This window comes from Ruditapes philippinarum, unplaced genomic scaffold (assembly GCF_026571515.1).
Source record: "Ruditapes philippinarum isolate M1 unplaced genomic scaffold, ASM2657151v2 ctg15440_1_1_1_1, whole genome shotgun sequence".
Lineage (NCBI taxonomy): Eukaryota > Metazoa > Mollusca > Bivalvia > Venerida > Veneridae > Ruditapes > Ruditapes philippinarum.
Genome location: NW_026861712.1, coordinates 1 through 20,536, shown reverse-complemented (window position 1 = coordinate 20,536; position 20,536 = coordinate 1). Strand labels below are relative to the sequence as shown.

The 20,536-nt window shown below is 32.5% G+C and overlaps 1 protein-coding gene across 1 annotated transcript; it reads left to right on the top strand.

Annotated features, from left to right (window-relative positions):
* The first annotated feature begins 6,528 nt into the window (after positions 1-6,528).
* Positions 6,529-20,530, top strand: LOC132716578 (serine/threonine-protein kinase PAK 4-like). Its single transcript, XM_060699883.1, has 10 exons — positions 6,529-6,681; positions 9,831-10,051; positions 11,020-11,757; positions 12,803-12,988; positions 14,869-15,057; positions 16,786-16,919; positions 17,575-17,701; positions 18,931-19,056; positions 19,491-19,625; positions 20,098-20,530. Exons 2-10 carry the CDS (start codon positions 9,848-9,850, stop codon positions 20,257-20,259), a joined length of 2,001 nt encoding a protein of 666 aa, XP_060555866.1. The 5' UTR covers positions 6,529-6,681; positions 9,831-9,847; the 3' UTR covers positions 20,260-20,530.
* Positions 20,531-20,536: the final 6 nt, after the last annotated feature.

Sequence of the window (20,536 nt, the reverse complement as noted above, 5' to 3'; positions counted from 1 at the left end):
AAAACACCAAAATTTAAATTTTGCAGACCTCAGTTTCCAATGTTGCAGGCTTAGTTTGATTAGACCTGTTCTTGGATGATTGCTGGAAGTTCAAGCTGCTGACTGAAGGATTATAAAAAATTAAAGTCAGGATATGTAGAATTTTGGATTTATAAATATTAGCTGAAAAGGTGCAACGATACATTAGGATGAATGGAAAACCACTTTTTGTGGGCACCGATCTTGATGTCTACTTTAACTATAACAATTTCAATAATCAATTAAATTTTGATTCACAACCAAAAAATGTTCCTCTCTGACTAGTGTACCACTTTATCATGTAACATACAATTGATTAACTTAACTTGGTCAGCCAATCAGTGAGCACCTGATGTTGTATTTTCAGTAAGCAGATCAGAATGGCTTCAAACTCCAAAGTAGAAAAGTTAAATCTCAAAAATCCCCAAACAAAACTTAAAAATAAAATATGTAGGAATGCTTTGGGTTTCGCATTAGTAAGAAATTAAACAAAGCAACATGTAAGATATGTTTTGCTGGCATGTCATGTGTACAACTAACTTGCTGCAACACATGAAAAGAAAGCACTGGCAGGTGTTGATGTGTTTAAAAAGCCTAGCTTTAGTTCATAAAAAAAAGTCAGATATGTAAGTGAACTAGGCATTCTACTGTGTAGTTTGTTTGATTAAAATTGTTTTCCAAATAAACCACTTTTTATTTTCATAAACACTACTAGTGATGAAAATTCAAATAAGTTGAGAAAATGGTTATACAACTAAAGAAATGAAGAAAAAAAACCTATATGAAGGGCAGCTCAGTTTTCTACAGCAAATAAGCAGGATTATCAGCTTAAGACAAAAAGTAGTAATCAGACATGAATCAAATCGAAATATTAGGGAATCAGTGTGCCTGGAATCAAAATCAAATTGTACATTTGGTGAATCGTTGCAGCCCTAATCAGCAAATGTGTTCATACGGCCACGATCATGGAACCTTCAATGTGACACTCATGTGCCATTCTATGTGGATAGTCCTCAATAGAAATAATGCTAGAATCATGCCTAAGAAAACAGAGAAACAGAAACTACATTTATATTGCAAGACCTTGTTTCCTTCCCTCCAAACAAATCTGAAGATTATCTGAATCTCAAAATGCTTCCTTACAGGCCTCAATATACTCTTGCTCAATAACTCATGCATAGTGTGTACTAGATATCAAAATTTCGCATTTTGCACACACATAAGAACATTAATAACTAAATTGAAATCTTGACAGGAATTTATGTAATACAACAACTGAAATAATGCACATTGGTTTATCCAAAGTATTTTATTCCCTAACATTTTGTGCACACATCATTATAGCAGTTGGGAACCCCCAGTAAAAAAAGACTTTCAGTAGTATACGTGTTCATGGGGAGCATAGATATGACTAACACCAAAATCTGTTTTTTTCTGTATTAGCTTGGAAAAGGATAAATTTCAATAATTGAGAATTGCTCAATGAGATTACTGTTAAGTTACAGATCATAATTTAAATGTTTCAGGTTGTCTACATACTCCAGGGCTAGAATTTTGCATTTTTGTCCACCAGCAAACTTTATGTGAGTGACTTAAATAAATTTACAAGGTTTGAATTTTGACTCCCATTGTACAAAAACCATGCACTATTGTTAATGACATACAGTGTGAGTCAAAATATTACAAAGTTTTATGATGTGGTACATTTAAGCCACTATGGTACATTTAAGCAGAATTTGTTTAGGGAATCCTCTAAAACCCTGTACCTTCATAGTTCTTTCATTGTTTAAAATTTTGTTAATTAATAGATACTCAATAAAGAAGAAAGTTTTTATTATCCCCCGCCGATGGAATCGGGAGGGGGATATAGTTTTGGCATTGTCCGTCCGTCGGAATTTCGTTTCCGGAGTAGTTCTCTGCAACTACTGGCTGGAATTCAACGAAACTTTATGGGAATCATCAATATCAAGAGGAGATGCGCATCTGACCGTCCGTCCGCCCGAATTTCGTTTCCGGAGTAGTTCTCTGCAACTACTGGCTTGAATTCAACGAAACTTTATGGGAATCATCAATATCAAGAGGAGATGCGCATATCGTAGGCTTGTTCCGGTCAGACACTTTAACTCAGAGTTATGGCCCTTGATTAGTTATGCAGTATGCATATGGAGTAAAAATCGTTTCCGCGCTACTTCTCTGCAACTACTAGCTGGAATTCAACGAAACTTTATGGGAACCTTCAATACCAAGAGGAGATGCGCATGTCGTCGGCTTGTTTGGGTCAGACACTTTAACTCAGAGTTATGGCCCTTGATTAGTTATGCAATATGCATATGGAGTAAAAATCATTTCCGGAGTAGTTCTCTGCAACTACTGGCTGGAATTCAACAAAACTTTATGGGAATCATCAATATCAAGAGGAGATGCGCATATCGTCGGCTTGTTCTGGTCAGACCCTTTTACTCAGAGTTATGGCCCTTGATTAGTTATGTAGTATGCATATAGAGTAAAAATCGTTTCCGCACTACTTCTCTGCAACTACTGGCTGGAATTCAACAAAACTTTATGGGAACCTTCAATACCAAGAGGAGATGCACTTATCATCGGCTTGTTCCAGTCAGACACTTTAACTCAGAGTTATGGCCCTTGATTAGTTATGCAGTATCCATATAGAAAAATATTTGTTTCCTCGCTACTTCTCTGCTACCACCGGCTGGAATTCAATGAAACTTTATGGGATACTAAGAGGAGATGTGCATATAGTCGCCTTGTTCCAGTCAGATACTTATAACTCAGATTTATGGCCCTTGATTAGTTATGTAGTATGCATACATCTCATTAGCATTTCCAGATTTTACTATTTAACACAAAGTTATGGCTCTGTTATTTCCCTGAATATTTATCAAGTTCAAAGAATATTACTGTTTATGCCATGATTAATATATAAATAAAGCCTTATGTCTTCAGTTGTTGTGTTAATGATAACCAGTACTCGGCGGGGGATATAAATTCAACGAATTTGCTTGTATCTCTATAGTCCTTGAAAAAAAGTGGTTTAAGATATGAAAAACATGAAAGTTTTTGTCAAAGAATTAAACTTTTTGTCAAAGATGAATTCTTTATGTAAAGATCATGTTATGTCTAAAATGTTAACCGATAGCCAGCTATTTTATATTCTGAAATTATATAACATTATTGCCTTTGATCGTCATTGCTAGCTAGAATATCAAAAAGATACATCAATCAAAAATGCCAGCAGAGTTGCAAAATCTATGTCAGCGCTTGTAAGAAGTGTGCTGTGTTCACCTGGTCTGTGAATGGTGCCAGTGTATCTGAGAGATTGTGATTTTTTCATGTTTCAAGTGTTATAGCAGACCTAGGCAGCTGTCAGACTCTTAGAGAGAACACCATCTGGAGCCTCTTCAGATCCTTGTAACTAATCATTGATTTATTGTATGATATAGTCCACATTCTCTGTTTTTACTTTCTACCTTAGGTTCTTATTTTCTCTAACAGTATTTTTAATATAGGTATTTTTTTACAGGAACTGAAATCTGCAAAATTCATAAATGATATTAAAGGGTTTAGTTCTCTAGGTCAGAGTGGATAAATATATGCTGACTTTGGGTTGATACTTTTATCATTAATGCTGTATATTTGAGTCACATTGCATTCTTTCAAGTATCTTGCTAGGTTATACCAGGCTATGTATTCATGTAAGATGCAATGTTCCTGAAATCCCTTTAAATTACAATGGCATGGGCAAATTTCAACAAAGGGCAAGTCCATTATACTGACTTTAGATAGATTAAGGTTTAACACTGCTGCTTTATTGACTATCCTAAAATGTTTTTGTCTCTTGTATTCACTGGTATGCACTGACATCTAGCAGAAAGACCATGTTAGCTACATAGTTATTGCTATGTCCTTTTTAATGTACAAAAATGTGTATAGTTATCTCCCCCTACTAATGGAATCTGAATAAGCTCCTTTTGTTGAACAAAAACTGACCTGTTTTAGATTCATAGAAAGTGATATCAGTGATTAAAATTTTGAAAATTGAAAAAAATTTCTCAGCACTTTGAATTTTTGGACACTGTAAGGACTTTAACAATCAGTAGCCTTTGTCAAATTGCAATAACGGAAAATTAAGAGAAATTTTAGTCTTAAGTTTTTTTAATAAATAAGTAGCATTATAATCTGTTAAAGAATAAATTATCTTTTGTTTAGATTCTGCTGAAATTGTATTGAGTATTTTTTATATAATTATATATCTATAGGATACTTTAAAATTTAATTTAACTGAACTAAAATAATTTGTAGTAAGTATTTCAAGACAAGTGAGACATTTATATTTGTTGATAGAAAAGAAATGATATAATAAGACACATCATTCCTTTACTGAGGGTAACTTTGTCGATTACAGCTTATTAATAGTAAATGGTTTTTTTTGGAATATGCAAAAATTTCAGACCTGGTTTTCTAATGTTTTTGGGGATTTCTTTTTAGCTCGACTATTCGATAAGAATAAGTAGAGCTATTGCAGTCACCCGGGCGTCGGCGTCGGCGTAACCACTTATGTTAAAGTTTTTGTAATAGTTCAAATATTTTCAAAGTCCATTGACATATGGCTTTGAAACTTTGCACACTTGTTCACCATCATGACCCCAACCTGTAGACAGGAGGAGGTAACTCTATCAAGCATTTTGACAGAATTATGCCCCTTTTTCGACTTAGAATTTACGTTAAAGTTTTTGTAATAGTTCAAATATTTTCAAAGTCCATTGACATATGGCTTTGAAACTTTGCACACTTGTTCACCATCATGACCCCAACCTGTAGACAGGAGGAGGTAACTCTATCAAGCATTTTGACAGAATTATGCCCCTTTTTCGACTTAGAATTTACGTTAAAGTTTTTGTAATAGTTCAAATATTTTCAAAGTCCATTGACATATGGCTTTGAAACTTTGGACACTTGTTCACCATCATGACCCCAACCTGTAGACAGGAGGAGGTAACTCTATCAAGCATTTTGACAGAATTATGCCCCTTTTTCGACTTAGAATTTACGTTAAAGTTTTTGTAATAGTTCAAATATTTTCAAAGTCCATAGACATATGGCTTTGAAACTTTGCACACTTGTTCAACATCATGACCCCAACCTGTAGACAGCAGGAGGTAACTCTATTAAGCATTTTGACAGAATTATGCCCCTTTTTCGACTTAGAATTTACGTTAAAGTTTTTGTACTAGTTCAAATATTTTCAAAGTCCATTGACATATGGCTTTGAAACTTTGCACACTTGTTCAACATCATGACCCCAACCTGTAAACAGGAGGAGGTAACTCTATCAAGCATTTTGACAGAATTATGCCCCTTTTTCGACTTAGAATTTACGTTAAAGTTTTTGTAATAGTTCAAATATTTTCAAAGTCCATTGACATATGGCTTTGAAACTTTGCACACTTGTTCACCATCATGACCCCAACCTGTAAACAGGAGGAGGTAACTGTATCAGGCATTTTTTTTACTATCAAGCACTAAGAATAGTCGAGCATGCTGTCCTACCGACAGCTCTTGTTTGTTTTATTGTATTTAGTGATGTGAAGGAGTTATTGTTTTAAGTGTTTGTAGATTTGAATGTTTACTTTTTTCTGATTTATTTGTATATGTCATAAACTGTTATCTTCATGACCATCTAAATCACCACTTGACTCTATCATAATTGATAAATTGACCTTTTCACTCCAATGCTCAAATTATTTGATAAAAAGCCTTGATTTGCCAAGTTAAGCTTTTAACTATAAAACATAATAAAATTCATAAAGAATTAAGAATGGAGAAAATATAGAAAATGACAAAGGGTTAAAACTAAAAGTACAAGTAGCACAGTTTCAAAGTTCCTTAAAAAGTTTGTTTACTAATTAATATAGATGAGTATTATGGTTGCATGTTCCTCATATTTTGTAAAAAAAAAATTAAAATACAGATTAAAAATTTTCACTGATTTTTTCTGTATATGGTTCAATGTTTGACTTAACAGTTTTCTGAGTTAATCCATTATACCTCAAAGCACATGTTAGTAATTAAATTTGTCTCAGTCTTAGTTAAATTTAGTATGTATGGGTATCATACAATTTAGAAAAGGTGCACTGATTTCAGATTTATGTACATCAATAAAAGTCTTATGATTCCAACATATGATTTGACCTGAAACAGAAAAAAAATCCAGAGCACCCTTATCAAGAGAGTTACCATTATAAATGAACAGGACAGTTTGATTAGCCTAATCACCTGTTTTCTCTCTGAGAGCTTATTACTGGGCTTGTATGAAGCTTGTTTAGAAAGTGGGATGTTTTCTTTCCTGTCAAGTTTATTTCCTTCTCATTGGTTACCCTTACTGATTACATCTGCTCAAATATCTAATACTGTAGTAGTTTGTGTGGCTTTCTTTATTGTTTGTTGATAACTAGTGTTATCTTAAGTTTTCTATTGTAAACTTTTCCCTTTACATGAACTGTGCTGTACTGCATCTGAACCTGGTATTGGTATTTACAGTGTGGATAATAAGTTGTGGTGTGACAAGAGGGATTTTTTTTAAAAGGAAAAATAAAATATGATATTTCAATGAGGAATTGACTCCTAAACTATCTTAGATGAAAGGTATTATATTATTGTTTTAAGATTCCTGTTTATTATAAATTGCATTTTTTATAGATATTTATTTTAGTTTGAGCATTTTCAGTAAAATATTCTTTTTTTGTGTGAAAAAGTATTTTAGCTGTAATATTGTAATTATTAATAGAACAAGTAATTATAATGATTATAAAAATATAATTTTATAATATGCACCTAATATTATTTGATAATTTCAAAATTACTTTCCTTTTTTTGACACAGTGTCATTAATAATGCAAGAAAATATTAATTTACACCCAGTAAAACACCATTAAACTTATGTGGTGAATATTTTGTTGTAAATGGTGAATGACTTGCAATTTCTAAGTATTTCAAACACATTAACAGTATATTAACCATTGATTTTTTTATGTAGTCACAAACTTAAACATGCAATTTCACATTTAATGATGCATGGTATCATTATAATACATTATGCTTGCAATTTGAGCATTTGTATCTTTAGCATGACTTTGTTTATCTGTGGTTGTAAAGTAGGGAGGCTGGACTATGTCATGCACTGCAGATTATTTTTGAACTTTGATGTACTTTACATTGTTTCCACATCTGATTGTTGTAATGGACCTGCTTTGCTTTAAATGTCTGTTCGTTTTTTCAGGGGTGTTCATTTTGAGAAATATGAATACTTGAGTAAATTAATAACATTATTTATGATATTCAAAATATAATTATACATACAAGTTAGGACTCTGACTTAAAAAAAAAAATGATGGTTAAATTGGTTTTTCATAACAAATTAATTGTGTCAATAATACTTTGTTAATTAGTTTTATTTATAATTACCATTTGCTTGTGTTTTTTAAACAATTTATACTCATGATATACAATTACGTTTGACTTAATATTGAAACATTAGTGTCCAATAAGAGTACACTTAATTAACAGCTAAGACATTCTTGTGGCCACATTCCATTCGTTACTAACATAGATAATTCAGTATCAATTAGCCAGGCACGCTTTTTCAAATTGTCACAATTTACTAACATGAAAGAAAAGTCCAATAGCCAAGCATGAATACAAAATCAGCTTAACTTTGTGTATTGCCATAAATAAATAAATAGGGCAATTTGTGGTTGAAAGACTATAGGTTTATTTGTAATCTTTGTGGGAAATAGGCCTTAAAGGCAAGATTTTAGTTTTGTTTTATTTTTGAATACTTTTCTTAATGTAAAATTTACATTTATATTTTTGTATACATGCCTATTACATGCATGTCACATTGTTTAATGTACATGCCTGTTGTACCACCTTTTAGAGTTTTTATCTGGCCATTTAATTTGCTAAGTGATTTCCTTAACATCTGTGAGGATGCTGCTGCTCTTTATTTTGTTGAATAATTAGCATTTTAGCTTTCTCATGCCAGAGAAATTGTTGAGATGTTTCCTTGAGAATTTATTGTTTATTAACATAAGAATTAAGGAGAATTTGTTTATGTAGAAGTGCCAGTGTATAAACATGTTGGGGAAATTCTGAAAATCTTAAATTCTTTGAACAAGGCATATAAAGTTTTGAATGCTTTGATACTGTTTCTGATGGCAGAAAATTGTCAATTTGAAAAAAGGAGTGATAGAAATACGGTCTCCATGGCTGAGTGGTAATGTTTCCTGGCTTTGAATCACCCAGAACCACTATGTATATGTATCCTGCCAGAGATTTTGGATTATTTTGTCAGATGGCTTTAAAGATAAAATGTTATAGTTCTATTAAAATAAGTGTGAAACAATTAATGCATTGATTAATTGGCACTTCAGATGTTTTGCTCCTCAAGTAAATGCTGGAGGAGAAGCCATATAATGACATTTCCAGTGTCAGTGTGGAGAAATGATGTAGAAAATACTTTGTTTAGGAAGCTAAAAAAATAATGTAAGACTTTAATCCTAATAAACAATAATTCCTAATAGGGAATGTCAAAAACCATCATTCTGTAAAGTGATAGCTTGAATATTAGTGCTGTCTGAACCAATTTTATACCGGTGTCTGCAAGTATTTTGATATCAAATTCTCTTAGATTGTTTAAATAAGCCGTTCTAAACACAGATCCATTATAATTGATTCAGCAGGGTGAGAGATTATGGACTGAATCACTATGGTGACTGAATCACTATGACGAGACAGGGACATTATAATTAAACTGTCAAATTGATGTTAAAATGACCACTCAAACCATTTAGTCATTAACATGCTGACTTTCTCATCCCTCTCAACAATTGTTATGAGGCTGTTTAATAAATTATAGATTAACCAAGATAGAAAATGACATATAGATAAGTTGTGGCATAGGGTTTAATCTTTATTCAAGATTGTTTACAACTTCCCATATTGAAGTAATTGCTTAATTTGTTACAGCAGTAATTGGTAAGAAATTGAATTAATTGATGGTATAAACATCAGCCTGAATAGATGACTGAGTTAGTTGTATGTTGTTTGGTGAAATGAAGTCAATAAACAGTCAGCTTGATTACAGTGAAAAGTAATCACATAGAACAGAATAATTAAAGACATGCTCATTACTGTCAAATATTGTAGGGCTTTTAATTACTGATACGTATTATTGATATATTTGGTTATACATTCAGCCAGCTGTTTTAAGGATATAAAATGTTGCTGTTTTATTTATCCAGTTTTGTCTAACTGGTTCTATCCAGTTGCCAATGTACTGGTTCTGAGGAATCATTCAATCTCAATTAAGTGATGGACATTTATGCCATATTGGGTAATAATAGAACCAAATGAATTAGCTGAGTATGATGCTTAGATGTTTTTTATGCTGAAATCACTGTACTGTCTTATTGATTATTGACTGTTGATAAAATATCATTTTATATTGTCAGTATTCAACAATTTAAAGCATTGATAAAATTGAGTTAATTTATCAAGGTATTGCAAACATTGAAACTTTATTAAATGACACTGACAGATTACATGGATTATATATATATTTGAAAATCCAGTATGTGATGTCTTTGGAAAGCAGTATGTTGTGGTAAATAAGGGAGAAAATGCACTATTTTGTTATAACATCATGGATTCGTTACCATGAAATGCTCTTTTTCATATAGTATAAATTGTTTGATCATTATAAATGTTTATATCATTCTACATTGTACTTTCAGGTTCATTATAGAATAACATGTTTAAGAAGAAAAAGAAGCCAGAGATATCTGGCCCAATAAACTTTGAGCATCGTGTTCACACTGGGTTTGACCACCAGCAGCGCCGCTATGTCGGTCTGCCCTCACAATGGCAGGGGATTGTTAGTGCCGAGACATCGGACAGGAGGAGACCTATGATAGATCCCTCAAGTATCACTCCAGTAGAAATACAACCTCTTAAGGTATAGTGTGTGTTTTTTCATAGACTTTATTTCATTGTTGTTAATTTTATGCAGTTATTTTTGTTATACATTTATCAATATTTAAGAAATGCATTTAAGATAAGAAAATTATATTAATAGTGAAAACTTAAAATGAAAATAAGCAGGAATCTAAGGGCATGCTGCTTTAAGTAAGACAAAGTTGTTTATATGTAAATGATGAATTAGTTTTTCATATGTCAGCAGTATTTTATAAACTTTTTTTCTTTGAAATTATGATTTTAATCAGAAATCTATTTTCCAAGTATCAGAATGTGCTAACATAACTACATAACCAATACTCTAGAAATGTTAAGAATGTTCATAATAATTTAAAAAGCAATTAGATTAAAAGTATCTGTCTGAGAATTCTTTATGTGATGACATATTATAAATAAGTTATCTTGATTTCTTAACAGGCCCCATTAATCATGATCTTATTAAGAAATACCTCCTTTATGTTCAGGGGGAATTTTCTTTAAAAAAAAATTGTAACTAAAAGATAACATGCCAGAAATATCACAGACTATGGAATTTAACATTATTTTATTCAATTTAAAATGTTTGGATTTATGATAATGAGTATTTGCTGGATCTGAGTCTGAATTATGTATGATAAATAAAGAGAGAATGGAATTTGAATCTTGTCCAGCATTGGAATAACCTCATCAAAGTGGTTGTCATGACTTGTCCAGACTTGTGTAGGAATAGGATCCAAGTCTGGGAGGCAATCTCTTCTGATAAATTCTTCTAGAGAAATATTTACTCAGATTATGATTTGATTTATTGATCTTTATACTGCCTGCATCTAGATATGTCTTGGGAATTAAATGAAGAGGTTCAATGATACAATTTGGCGAGATGACAGCAACTTTTGTCATTTCAGGTTGACAGATTTTGTTCTTAGGTAATAATGTATTGATTTATTTTGCTATCTTGCATTGTTTCAGACTATTATAAGAGGACATTCCACATTGCAACTTAATGGAGGAAATCCCAACGGCATGTTTGGGGGTATATCGGTGGCTAGATCAAATTCACTAAGAAATACCAGTCCACCGGCCCGCAGGAAATATCAACCAGATCAGAATCATCCGCCAGTACCAGAAGATGGTCAGATGGGGAACCGAGGTCTACCAGGGAACCAACACCCTCAGTACCCAGGACCTCCACCCTATAATAGGGAAAATCGGGATCCTTATCAAGAACATAATAGAAGGGATAATAGGGACCCTAGAAACAATATGTACCCAGAAAAAAATAATCAGCTTAGAGACATGCGGGATAATCATTATCCCAATGACAGATATGATTCTAGAGACGGATATCCTGATGCTAGATTACAGCCTCCAAGGGATGATTACAGAGGTTCGCACCCAAACAGCAGGGATCAGAGTTTCGAGCAAGACCGGCGGTCTGAAGACTCTTTTAGGAGACTTAATGACTCTCATGATAGTAGAGATATGATGATGAGAAGAGATCCACACGAAATGTCACAGCCTCGGCACAATCAAATGCCACCTGGTGGACGAAGTCCGCCTCACCAACAGATGCAAGGCTATCCTGACGAAAGGTTCAATCAGCAATACCCTAATTCTAATGGAACATTACCACGGCAGCCACCACAACATCAAAATATGCAGGGATATAACAGTTTGCCTAAAAATCCACAACATCAGTATGATAGGGTAAGCTTCGCAAATTTTCATTTTATTTATCAATTAAAAAGTGAAAATAGTACAGCACCTTCAACAATCAGTCATATACTTTATTTTATTTATGACAGTTACTATTGGACATCAGTAAATCCAAAGTGAAGTAATAGTTGATCTTTGTTAAATCATCTGAACAAAAAGTGCCAATGAAAAGCTTTTGTTATGGCTAATTGTCTAACATCTGTTGTGTGTAGTGTATGTATTGCCTTAATGGACTTTTACAAAAGTTTTATAAATCATGACATTTGTTCAAAGTTTCTTGAACCTGAAATCTCATTATTTACTTAGACTTATATCAGAAACAGACTTGGAATCTTCTGCTCTGAGACTTTATGCTCAGAGTTTTAGACATTTTGCAAATGACATAACTTTGTGGTTTTCTAGGAAGGTATTTAAATCCTTCCCTAAGGGTCAATATAGGCCCTTTCCATGTGTTCACTTAATGTGACCCAATGAATTGTTTCTGTATGAATAGATCCAAGTTGAGGGATCAGGGTCCATCATGGCCCTCTTGTTCAATAATGGCATCTAACATATTGTTAGATAATGTTACCTGAATTGAGAGTAATTCAATAGCCTTATATTTGTATAGGCTATTATTATCCAAACATGCTATACAATTATTACAGGCCAGTGTTTTTGTTTACAGCTGAATTTTGTAGGTCAGATTAGTACATTTTGCAACATTTGGCATTTTCTGCTGACATTTAATGTTTTCATCAAATTGTTCATTTTAGTAAAACTGTTTACTAAGGAAACTTCATGTGTTACAAAAATGTTTATATAAATCAACAATAAAAAAATGATAATGATAGTTAAAAATGTTAGTGTTAACTTACTGTAACTATTTGTTCTCTGTTTAAATCTGAAAAAAAAATCATAAAATATACCAAGAATCATTTATAAAACTATATTTATAACATGTACTTATTTTTCATGTAAAAAAGAAAGAAAGAAAGATAAAAAAGTAAAACGTTTTATATCATTCCCATGATTATTAATTTCTTTTTTGTTCCAGGGACCGCAGCACAGTCCTGGTGGTAAAATGTCCAATCTGCAGGTACCAGGCAACCAGTATCAGCAGCAGCCCCCACACCCTGGCCCCAGAGGTCAAGGTCCCCAAACCCCACCTAAATCACCCCAGCACAAACCTTCCCCCTCACCTGGACCATTCCCTGAACAACAGCGCCTCTCACATGAACAGGTAAGCTGTTGTATACAGATACAATATATAATATAGATTAATTATCTGAATTAGAATTCTATGCACTCATTATAGGCGCCTGCTTTTGTCTGAAATACTGTCTGGAGCGACATTGATATTTTTTTCCACACCAATAAATCTTGAAAGTGGTTATATGACCCATAATTAGTTTAACTAAGAGTCTAATCTGCATTTTTATATGCTAAACTAAGTGGCCTTTATACCAGGTTTAACAATATTTTTTTTCTCCAGAAATATCCCGTTTTTCCCTGAATAATTTTTTTATTCTTTTCCCATTTATTTGACAATGTTTACATATGTTAAATATATAATATTTCGATATAATCAACATGTGGCATGTTTGTTTTTATGAACAGGGAAGAAAATACAGTAATTGCAAGATATCGTTTTAAGTTAATCTAATTTGATATGTTGAACATCTGCTATTTTACCTAGTATTCTTGATGTAAAAATGTTACATATTTCCTGTAATAGAATTATTTTATGGGCTCAAAAATTAACAAACAAAATAGAATATTGGTTTATAGTCTCAACAAAATTAATGTTCCAGGCTAGAAACACTCTTATTTGATCGACTATAAGTTAAATGCTTAGATAAAAATCCAATTAATGTTTAACATGCAGAAGAAGATAGAAGGCTTATAATTTTTGTCAATATTTCATTTACCAGGAATATTTTGATGATTTTCTTTTACAAAATTACTGTATTTTATCAATATCACGAACCATTATAAGATACTGTATGCCAAGTACTTTTGTCACTCAGTACCAGTGTGAATATAACATTGTGTTGTTTACTACTATGAAATAGCAAGCCTAAGACAGCCTGCTGTAATGTCCTTCTTATAATAGAAGGATTCTGATACTAAATACCTATTCTAGCATGTTTGTCGTGTTGTCCATACAAAAGTTGTCAGTGAATAGTTTCAATGTCAAAGAAGGGCAAATCCTGCATTACACAAAATCAGTTGAGATAGATTTGTCTATGAAATTAACAGTTAACAGTTTCTGTTCGTTACACAAAAACAGTAGGGAGTTAGGATTAAGATAAAGTTTACCAGCATGTTTAAAGATGATGGGATATTACTGTTGTTATACTTTATGTGATAACTTAATTAATAATAAAAGGTGCAGTAACTGTTCAGGTATATTTTGGCATCTAATAAGAACCGAACCTCTTGAAAAAAAATGTAAAAAAAAGTGAAAGATAAAGTGTGCACAACTGTTGCAAATTATTATGAGTGCTTCTTTACTTATGTCAGTATGTGCAGGGGAAAAAACAGCACAAGTTGAGTGCAGACAAAATGTAAGATGATAAATTAGCTATTATCACCAGTGAGAAGATGTATTTTGCAGCATGCATGACTGTCTGTAAAAATGATTTTTATCATTTATCTATATGCAAGATTGAACTGTAATAAGCTTGGTGCATTAGTCATAGAAATTGAATCCATATGCTGCTGGTCCTCATTAAAGTTTCTATGATGTACTAAATGATATTATAAAAGTAAATGGATTCTACAGATTTTAAGAATAAGAAAGGCTGACAAGTTCATAATTTTAGTGAGTTAAAGATCTAATGAACCCTTAACTTGTTGTATTTCATAAAGTGAACATTTCCGCTTCTGTTTTGGAACTGTTCATTGTCATTAGTCAACCAACAGTATAGAGCCTAGTCTGACTGCATAGATGTGCAAACTGGCTTGAAACTACGCTTGTGGCAAATATTAATAGCTTACCGTAAGTCTTCATTAGGGTGAGAGTTAATAACTACATTATAAAAATTGTAGTATGTTTTTATATAAACTTTATTTTTCATAAAAATAGTACAAATGTATTAAATCTTTTATGTTTTACAGTTCAGAGCAGCATTACAGATGGTTGTTAGTCCAGGTGACCCTAGAGATAATTTAGACAATTTCATCAAGATCGGAGAAGGATCTACCGGTATAGTTTGTATAGCCACTGAGAGAAATTCTGGGCAAAATGTAGCTGTGAAGAAAATGGACTTAAGGCGACAACAGAGGAGAGAACTGCTGTTTAATGAGGTATGTACTTCTGTGGAACTTACCATAAAACATTATATATTCACTATTTTAGTAAATATTAGTTACACAGGCTTACAGTCTTAAAGAGTATGTAGTAGCAAGATGTTAAGTGGAAGAAGCATATGAATTCAGGTTGTGAACCCCTTGGTGATGAATTAGAGACTGTGTATGTGTCCCCCATTCATCATTCTATGACTAATTTAAGAGACTTTTTTGGGGAAGTTGACAGTTACAGTTTATTGCTGTCAAATGCAACAAGTAATCTTACAGAATCCAGGATATCAATTGTTAAAAAAATACAGTCCAGTTAATTGGGAAAACATGCTATTATACTAAAATGTATTCTGATTTGAAAATAAAATCTTCTCCCCCCCCCCCCCCCCAAAAAAACCCCAAAAAATTCTCATTTCCATTATTGAAGTGAATTGGTCCATCCACTAACATTGATTTTTATTTTCGAGAAATATTATTTCTAATGATATCTTTATGATACATTTTTATAGTTTTCATCAATATTTGAAATACATGTACTTTCGGAAAATGTAGCTTTTGTAGACCAATGCACTTTAATTTATTAAAAACCTGTAAGTATATAATTTTATTATGCCCCCACTTCGAAGAAGAGGGGGTATATTGCTTTGCACTTGTCGGTCCGTCGGTCTGTCGGTCCGTAGACCAAATGGTTTCCGAGTGATAACTAAAGAACCCTTAGGCCTAGGAACTTTAAACTTGGTATGGTGATTGGTCATGACCAGTAGATGACCTCTATTGATTTTGGGGTCAAGGGGTCAAAGGTCAAGGTCACATTGACCTTGTAGGTAAACACGGTTTCCGATCAATAACTAAAGAACGCTTAGGCCTAGGAACTTCAAACTTGGATTGATGATTGGTCATGACCAGCAGATGACCCTTATTGATTTAGGGGTCAAAGGGTCAAAGGTCAAGGTCACATTGATCTTGTAGGTAAAAACGGTTTCCGATCAATAACTAAAGAACCCTTAGGCCTAGAGACTTCAAACTTGGTAAGATGATTGGTCATGACCAGCAGATGACCCCTATTGATATTGGGGTCAAGGGGGAAGGTCAAGGTCACATTGACCTTGTAGGTAAAAACGGTTTCTGAACGCTTAGGCCTAGGAATTTCAAACTTGGTATGATGATTGGTCATGACCAGCAGATGACCCCTATTGATTTTGGGGTCAAAGGTCAAGGTCACATTGACCTTGTAGGTTAAAACAGTTTCCGATCAATAACTAAAGAACCCTTAGTCCTAGGAACTTCAAACTTGGTATGATGATTGGTCATGACCAGCAGATGACCCCTATTGATTTTGGGGTCAAGGGGTCAATGTCATAGTGATCTTGTACTTAATGACCGTTTCTGACCAATAACTCAAGTTGCCTTGGTTGATATTTTTATGTGCTTTTGGTATACACATTTTAAGGTCTTATGTAATATAACAACTTGGCTGTCATTAATGAGGCCTATGTGACTCATAAAATTTATGTATATATTATTTAGTAAGATTTTTAATAACTTTAATTGCTGCACACAACCTATGGGGTCACAATAATTATTACCTTGTGACTAGTCATGACCAGTAGATACTAGATAACCCTTATTAATTGCTTGTTCACTGGGTCAGAAGTCATGCATAATAACCTGATCACATGACAAATTGGCTGCCGATAGGGGGCATACATGTTTTACAAACATATCTTGTTTTAGGTTGTGATAATGCGTGACTACCATCATCCACATATAGTTGATATGTATGACAGTTTCCTGGTAGGAGATGAACTCTGGGTTGTGATGGAGTTCCTGCAAGGGGGAGCACTCACAGATATTGTCACACATAACAAGTAAGTGTCAACTTAATGATATCTGACAATTATTAAATAACATTATTCTCTAAACTGCAGAGGTGGCAAAATCAATTCTCCTTATTGCCCAAGTCTCATTACTGTGGACAAATGAAAATTTTTCAGAATATACTTTATGTATATTATAATTATGTAAAAGTAAAAAAATGCTACTGATAAAACATATAGTAGCAAGATGCTAGATAGATAAAACAGACAAGTTAGTTAAAATCATATTTTGCACGCCCTGTATGATAATGAAGAAAAAAAGAGCGAAAGAAGATTGTAAGTTAACTGTACATGTACAGAACTAATCATTAAACTGTAACCGCTAGTCAGCTGGTGGCAAATGTTTCTGTTGATGAGACCAGTACAGACTGTGATATAAGTCTCCACATCAATGGTGTCTGATCATGCTTTGCAGTCTGCATGGTTTGATACACAGTCAATACCTATTTTGAACTTATACCTAGATAGTGATAATTTTGTCAATATTTAAAAATGGACAATTCTGTTTTAAGATATTTTCCATGGAAAGGGTTTAATAAGTATGTAAAGTATTTTGTTTATACAGAACTAGAAAGTTTAATAAAATTGTATCATTGTAAAATTCTATTATACTATATAACAATGAAATATTATTGATATATTATAGGATGGATGAGACGCAGATAGCTACAGTATGTAAAGCCTGTCTGAAAGCGCTTGCATTTTTACACTCTAATGGAGTGATTCATCGAGACATCAAGTCAGATTCTATACTGCTGGCACATGATGGAAAAGTAAATAAATATTTTCTTTTGTTTCTGAAGAGATAAAATGAGTTTTATGAAAAGTTTGTGTTCCTAAGGGGTTTGTGTGAAGTTGCTTGAAAGCAATCCTTTAGTTTAGAATAAATTGTCTTTTCATTTTTCATTGATACTTAAAGCTATATCTAATGTTTAAAGTTATATTTAATAAAATATTTAAAGATCCTGTATGTTTTGTGATTGATATTGTTACTGTGTGTATAGCACACTTGCAAAAAATTATATATGTATATAATTATGTAAATAAAACAATTTTCAAACATCGAAGAATATGTAAAATGTGTACTGCAAATATTTGTGCACATTATATTTAATCAATACATTATGTGCATTCATTTCTTATTGGAAAATTTGACTTACAATTTATAGAATATAATTTCTAATTACCTCCCTTTATTTACTTGAAATGTTAAATTGGGTAATAATTTTATAAATAATGCTTATTGGAACTTACAATATTTACAGATCTTAATTTGAGCATCATATTTATGAAATAAAACCATGAAAAAATTGTGTTACAGGATTGTGTTACAAGAAATAAAAAAACAATAAAATAATGTTGTTTCCATTATTTTAAAGTCTATTCTTGAAATATTTGCAACATACAAAATTATAATGTCTCTGCTATTTAACACACAAATATTACAAGTAAACAGAATATAGTGTCCTGGATCAAAAATATAATGCTGCTGTTTTTTGAAGGGTTATCTAGCAATAATTCTGTGCATGGGTCATTCATGCTTTAGGAAAGAAACAATCATATTTCTTTCATACAGGTATTTTGGAATCATTCTTTTTCAAAGTCCGAACAATGATTTTCAGCAGATGTATATATCTTTATACACTTAGTAATATTTAAGATAGATGCATATTTGCATTTAACTGGTAAAAGTTAAACAACGTCTAAATACTTGCACCACACTGCCATGGATATAAATCCTGTTTGGGGTTCTGAAAGAATTCATGTTAGAAAGATATCAAGTTGGTGTTACAAAGGTTGGGGAATTTTCCAAGCTGCTTGAAATGGGGGTATTATAAAGATTGGTTAATTTTCCCTGCTGCTCGAATGGACCTGAAATTATGCAAGGAAGGATATTATGAGTTTTTCTTCAAAGTCACCAAATGACCTGAAAATGTAAAGATGTTACTGATGGTATTATAAAATGACATTGTGTAAAAGATGGAGTTAATTTTTTTTTCAGGTTAAATTGTCAGACTTTGGATTTTGTGCGCAAGTATCACAGGAGCTTCCAAAACGTAAATCACTGGTTGGAACACCATACTGGATGGCTCCAGAGGTCATCTCAAGGTTACCGTATGGACCTGAGGTAAATGCTCTATTGTTTTCATAAGTAAATTGACAAAAGAGAATTGTTAATGATATTAATGAATTGTTATTTTCATAACTTTAACAATTAATTTCCTATTCACTGCCATGTTTGTTTATTCTGAGAAGTTGTCAAAATATGTATCAAATACAAATCGGCTGCTTTTCTTAGATTAAAATGTCAAATTGTGGTCTGGTCTCTGCCTCTAAACTGTGTGAAATATGTGCTAACATTTTATTATGTTTAGAATATCTTTTTCTCTTATACTTTTGTTTGTGTATAGTTTACAGTGCATCGCAATTAATGTGATTGATAATAAGCATAAGTGAGTAAATGAAAAGTTGATCCTGAACTTTGACCTCTAGAATATATTGAAAATAATATAACATTTCTTATAAATACAGTGATTTAATTGGTTGTATTTGTGTGAACAGGTGGACATTTGGTCACTAGGTATCATGGTGATAGAGATGATTGATGGAGAACCTCCATTCTTTAATGAGCCTCCACTTCAAGCCATGAGGAGAATCAGAGATATGCCCCCACCGAAAATTAAAAATGCTCATAAGGTGAGAATTCAATGTGCTTATATATCATATTGATTGTAAAATATGTTCTTTTGTCTTACATCAATCAATCCAAACAATGTCTTAGAAAGTTTCATTTTCTTCGGTTGTTTTAATTCTTTACTTAGGGGCAACAAATTAAAAAATTCAAAAGGAAATCCACCAATATGCTAAGATATGAACAGCAATTTCAGAAGAAAGAAAAAATTAAAATACTTTTTTTAATTTTAAATAGCAAATACATTGCCTTTTAACCTTTTGTGCAGAATAAACACAGATCTATGCATTAAGGCCTGCTGTCTGACTATACATCTTACTGCTCAAATTTTGAATTTGATTGAAATGATTCACCTAATATTGATCACTTCCAAAGTAAAAACTAAGACAAAGACAATAACAAATTCAGCAAAGTATATGATAAAATAGTTTAAAATTTTTTTTTTTTGTAACAAGTGTTAAAAAATTATTTTTGCAGGTATCGCCAAGATTGCAAGGTTTCTTGGAGAGAATGTTGGTGCGTGATGCCTCCCAGAGAGCTACTGCATTTGAACTTTTGCAACACCCTTTCTTGCACAACGCTGATAAACCAGCATGTCTGGTATCGTTAATGAGGAACTTTCGAAATAGCCCTTGCTGATGAAAACTTGTCAAACAGACAAATAACTACAATGTGATGTTATCTGAATATGAAATATATAGGAATATATAAAATAAGCATATGCCTTCCAGAACATACTAATATATCAAAGTGGACGTTATCTGTGCATTGATACAGTTTCAAATTCTAATCAAAATATGGAGAGAATCTGGTGCATTAAGATAAGGAGCTACACCCCAGATATAAGAAATTTTAAATTACAGTGACCATAAAGCTTGGATCATTCATGTTATTCTGAATCAAAAAAGGTGAGGAA

Bases quoted from the DNA above. Each gene is read 5' to 3' on its own strand.
- LOC132716578 (XM_060699883.1), top strand. From the start codon at position 9,848: ATGTTTAAGAAGAAAAAGAAGCCAGAGATATCTGGCCCAATAAACTTT. The intron at 12,989-14,868 runs GTAAGCTGTTGT...TATGTTTTACAG, and splicing joins AGCGCCTCTCACATGAACAG to TTCAGAGCAGCATTACAGAT. The intron at 16,920-17,574 runs GTAAGTGTCAAC...GATATATTATAG, and splicing joins GATATTGTCACACATAACAA to GATGGATGAGACGCAGATAG.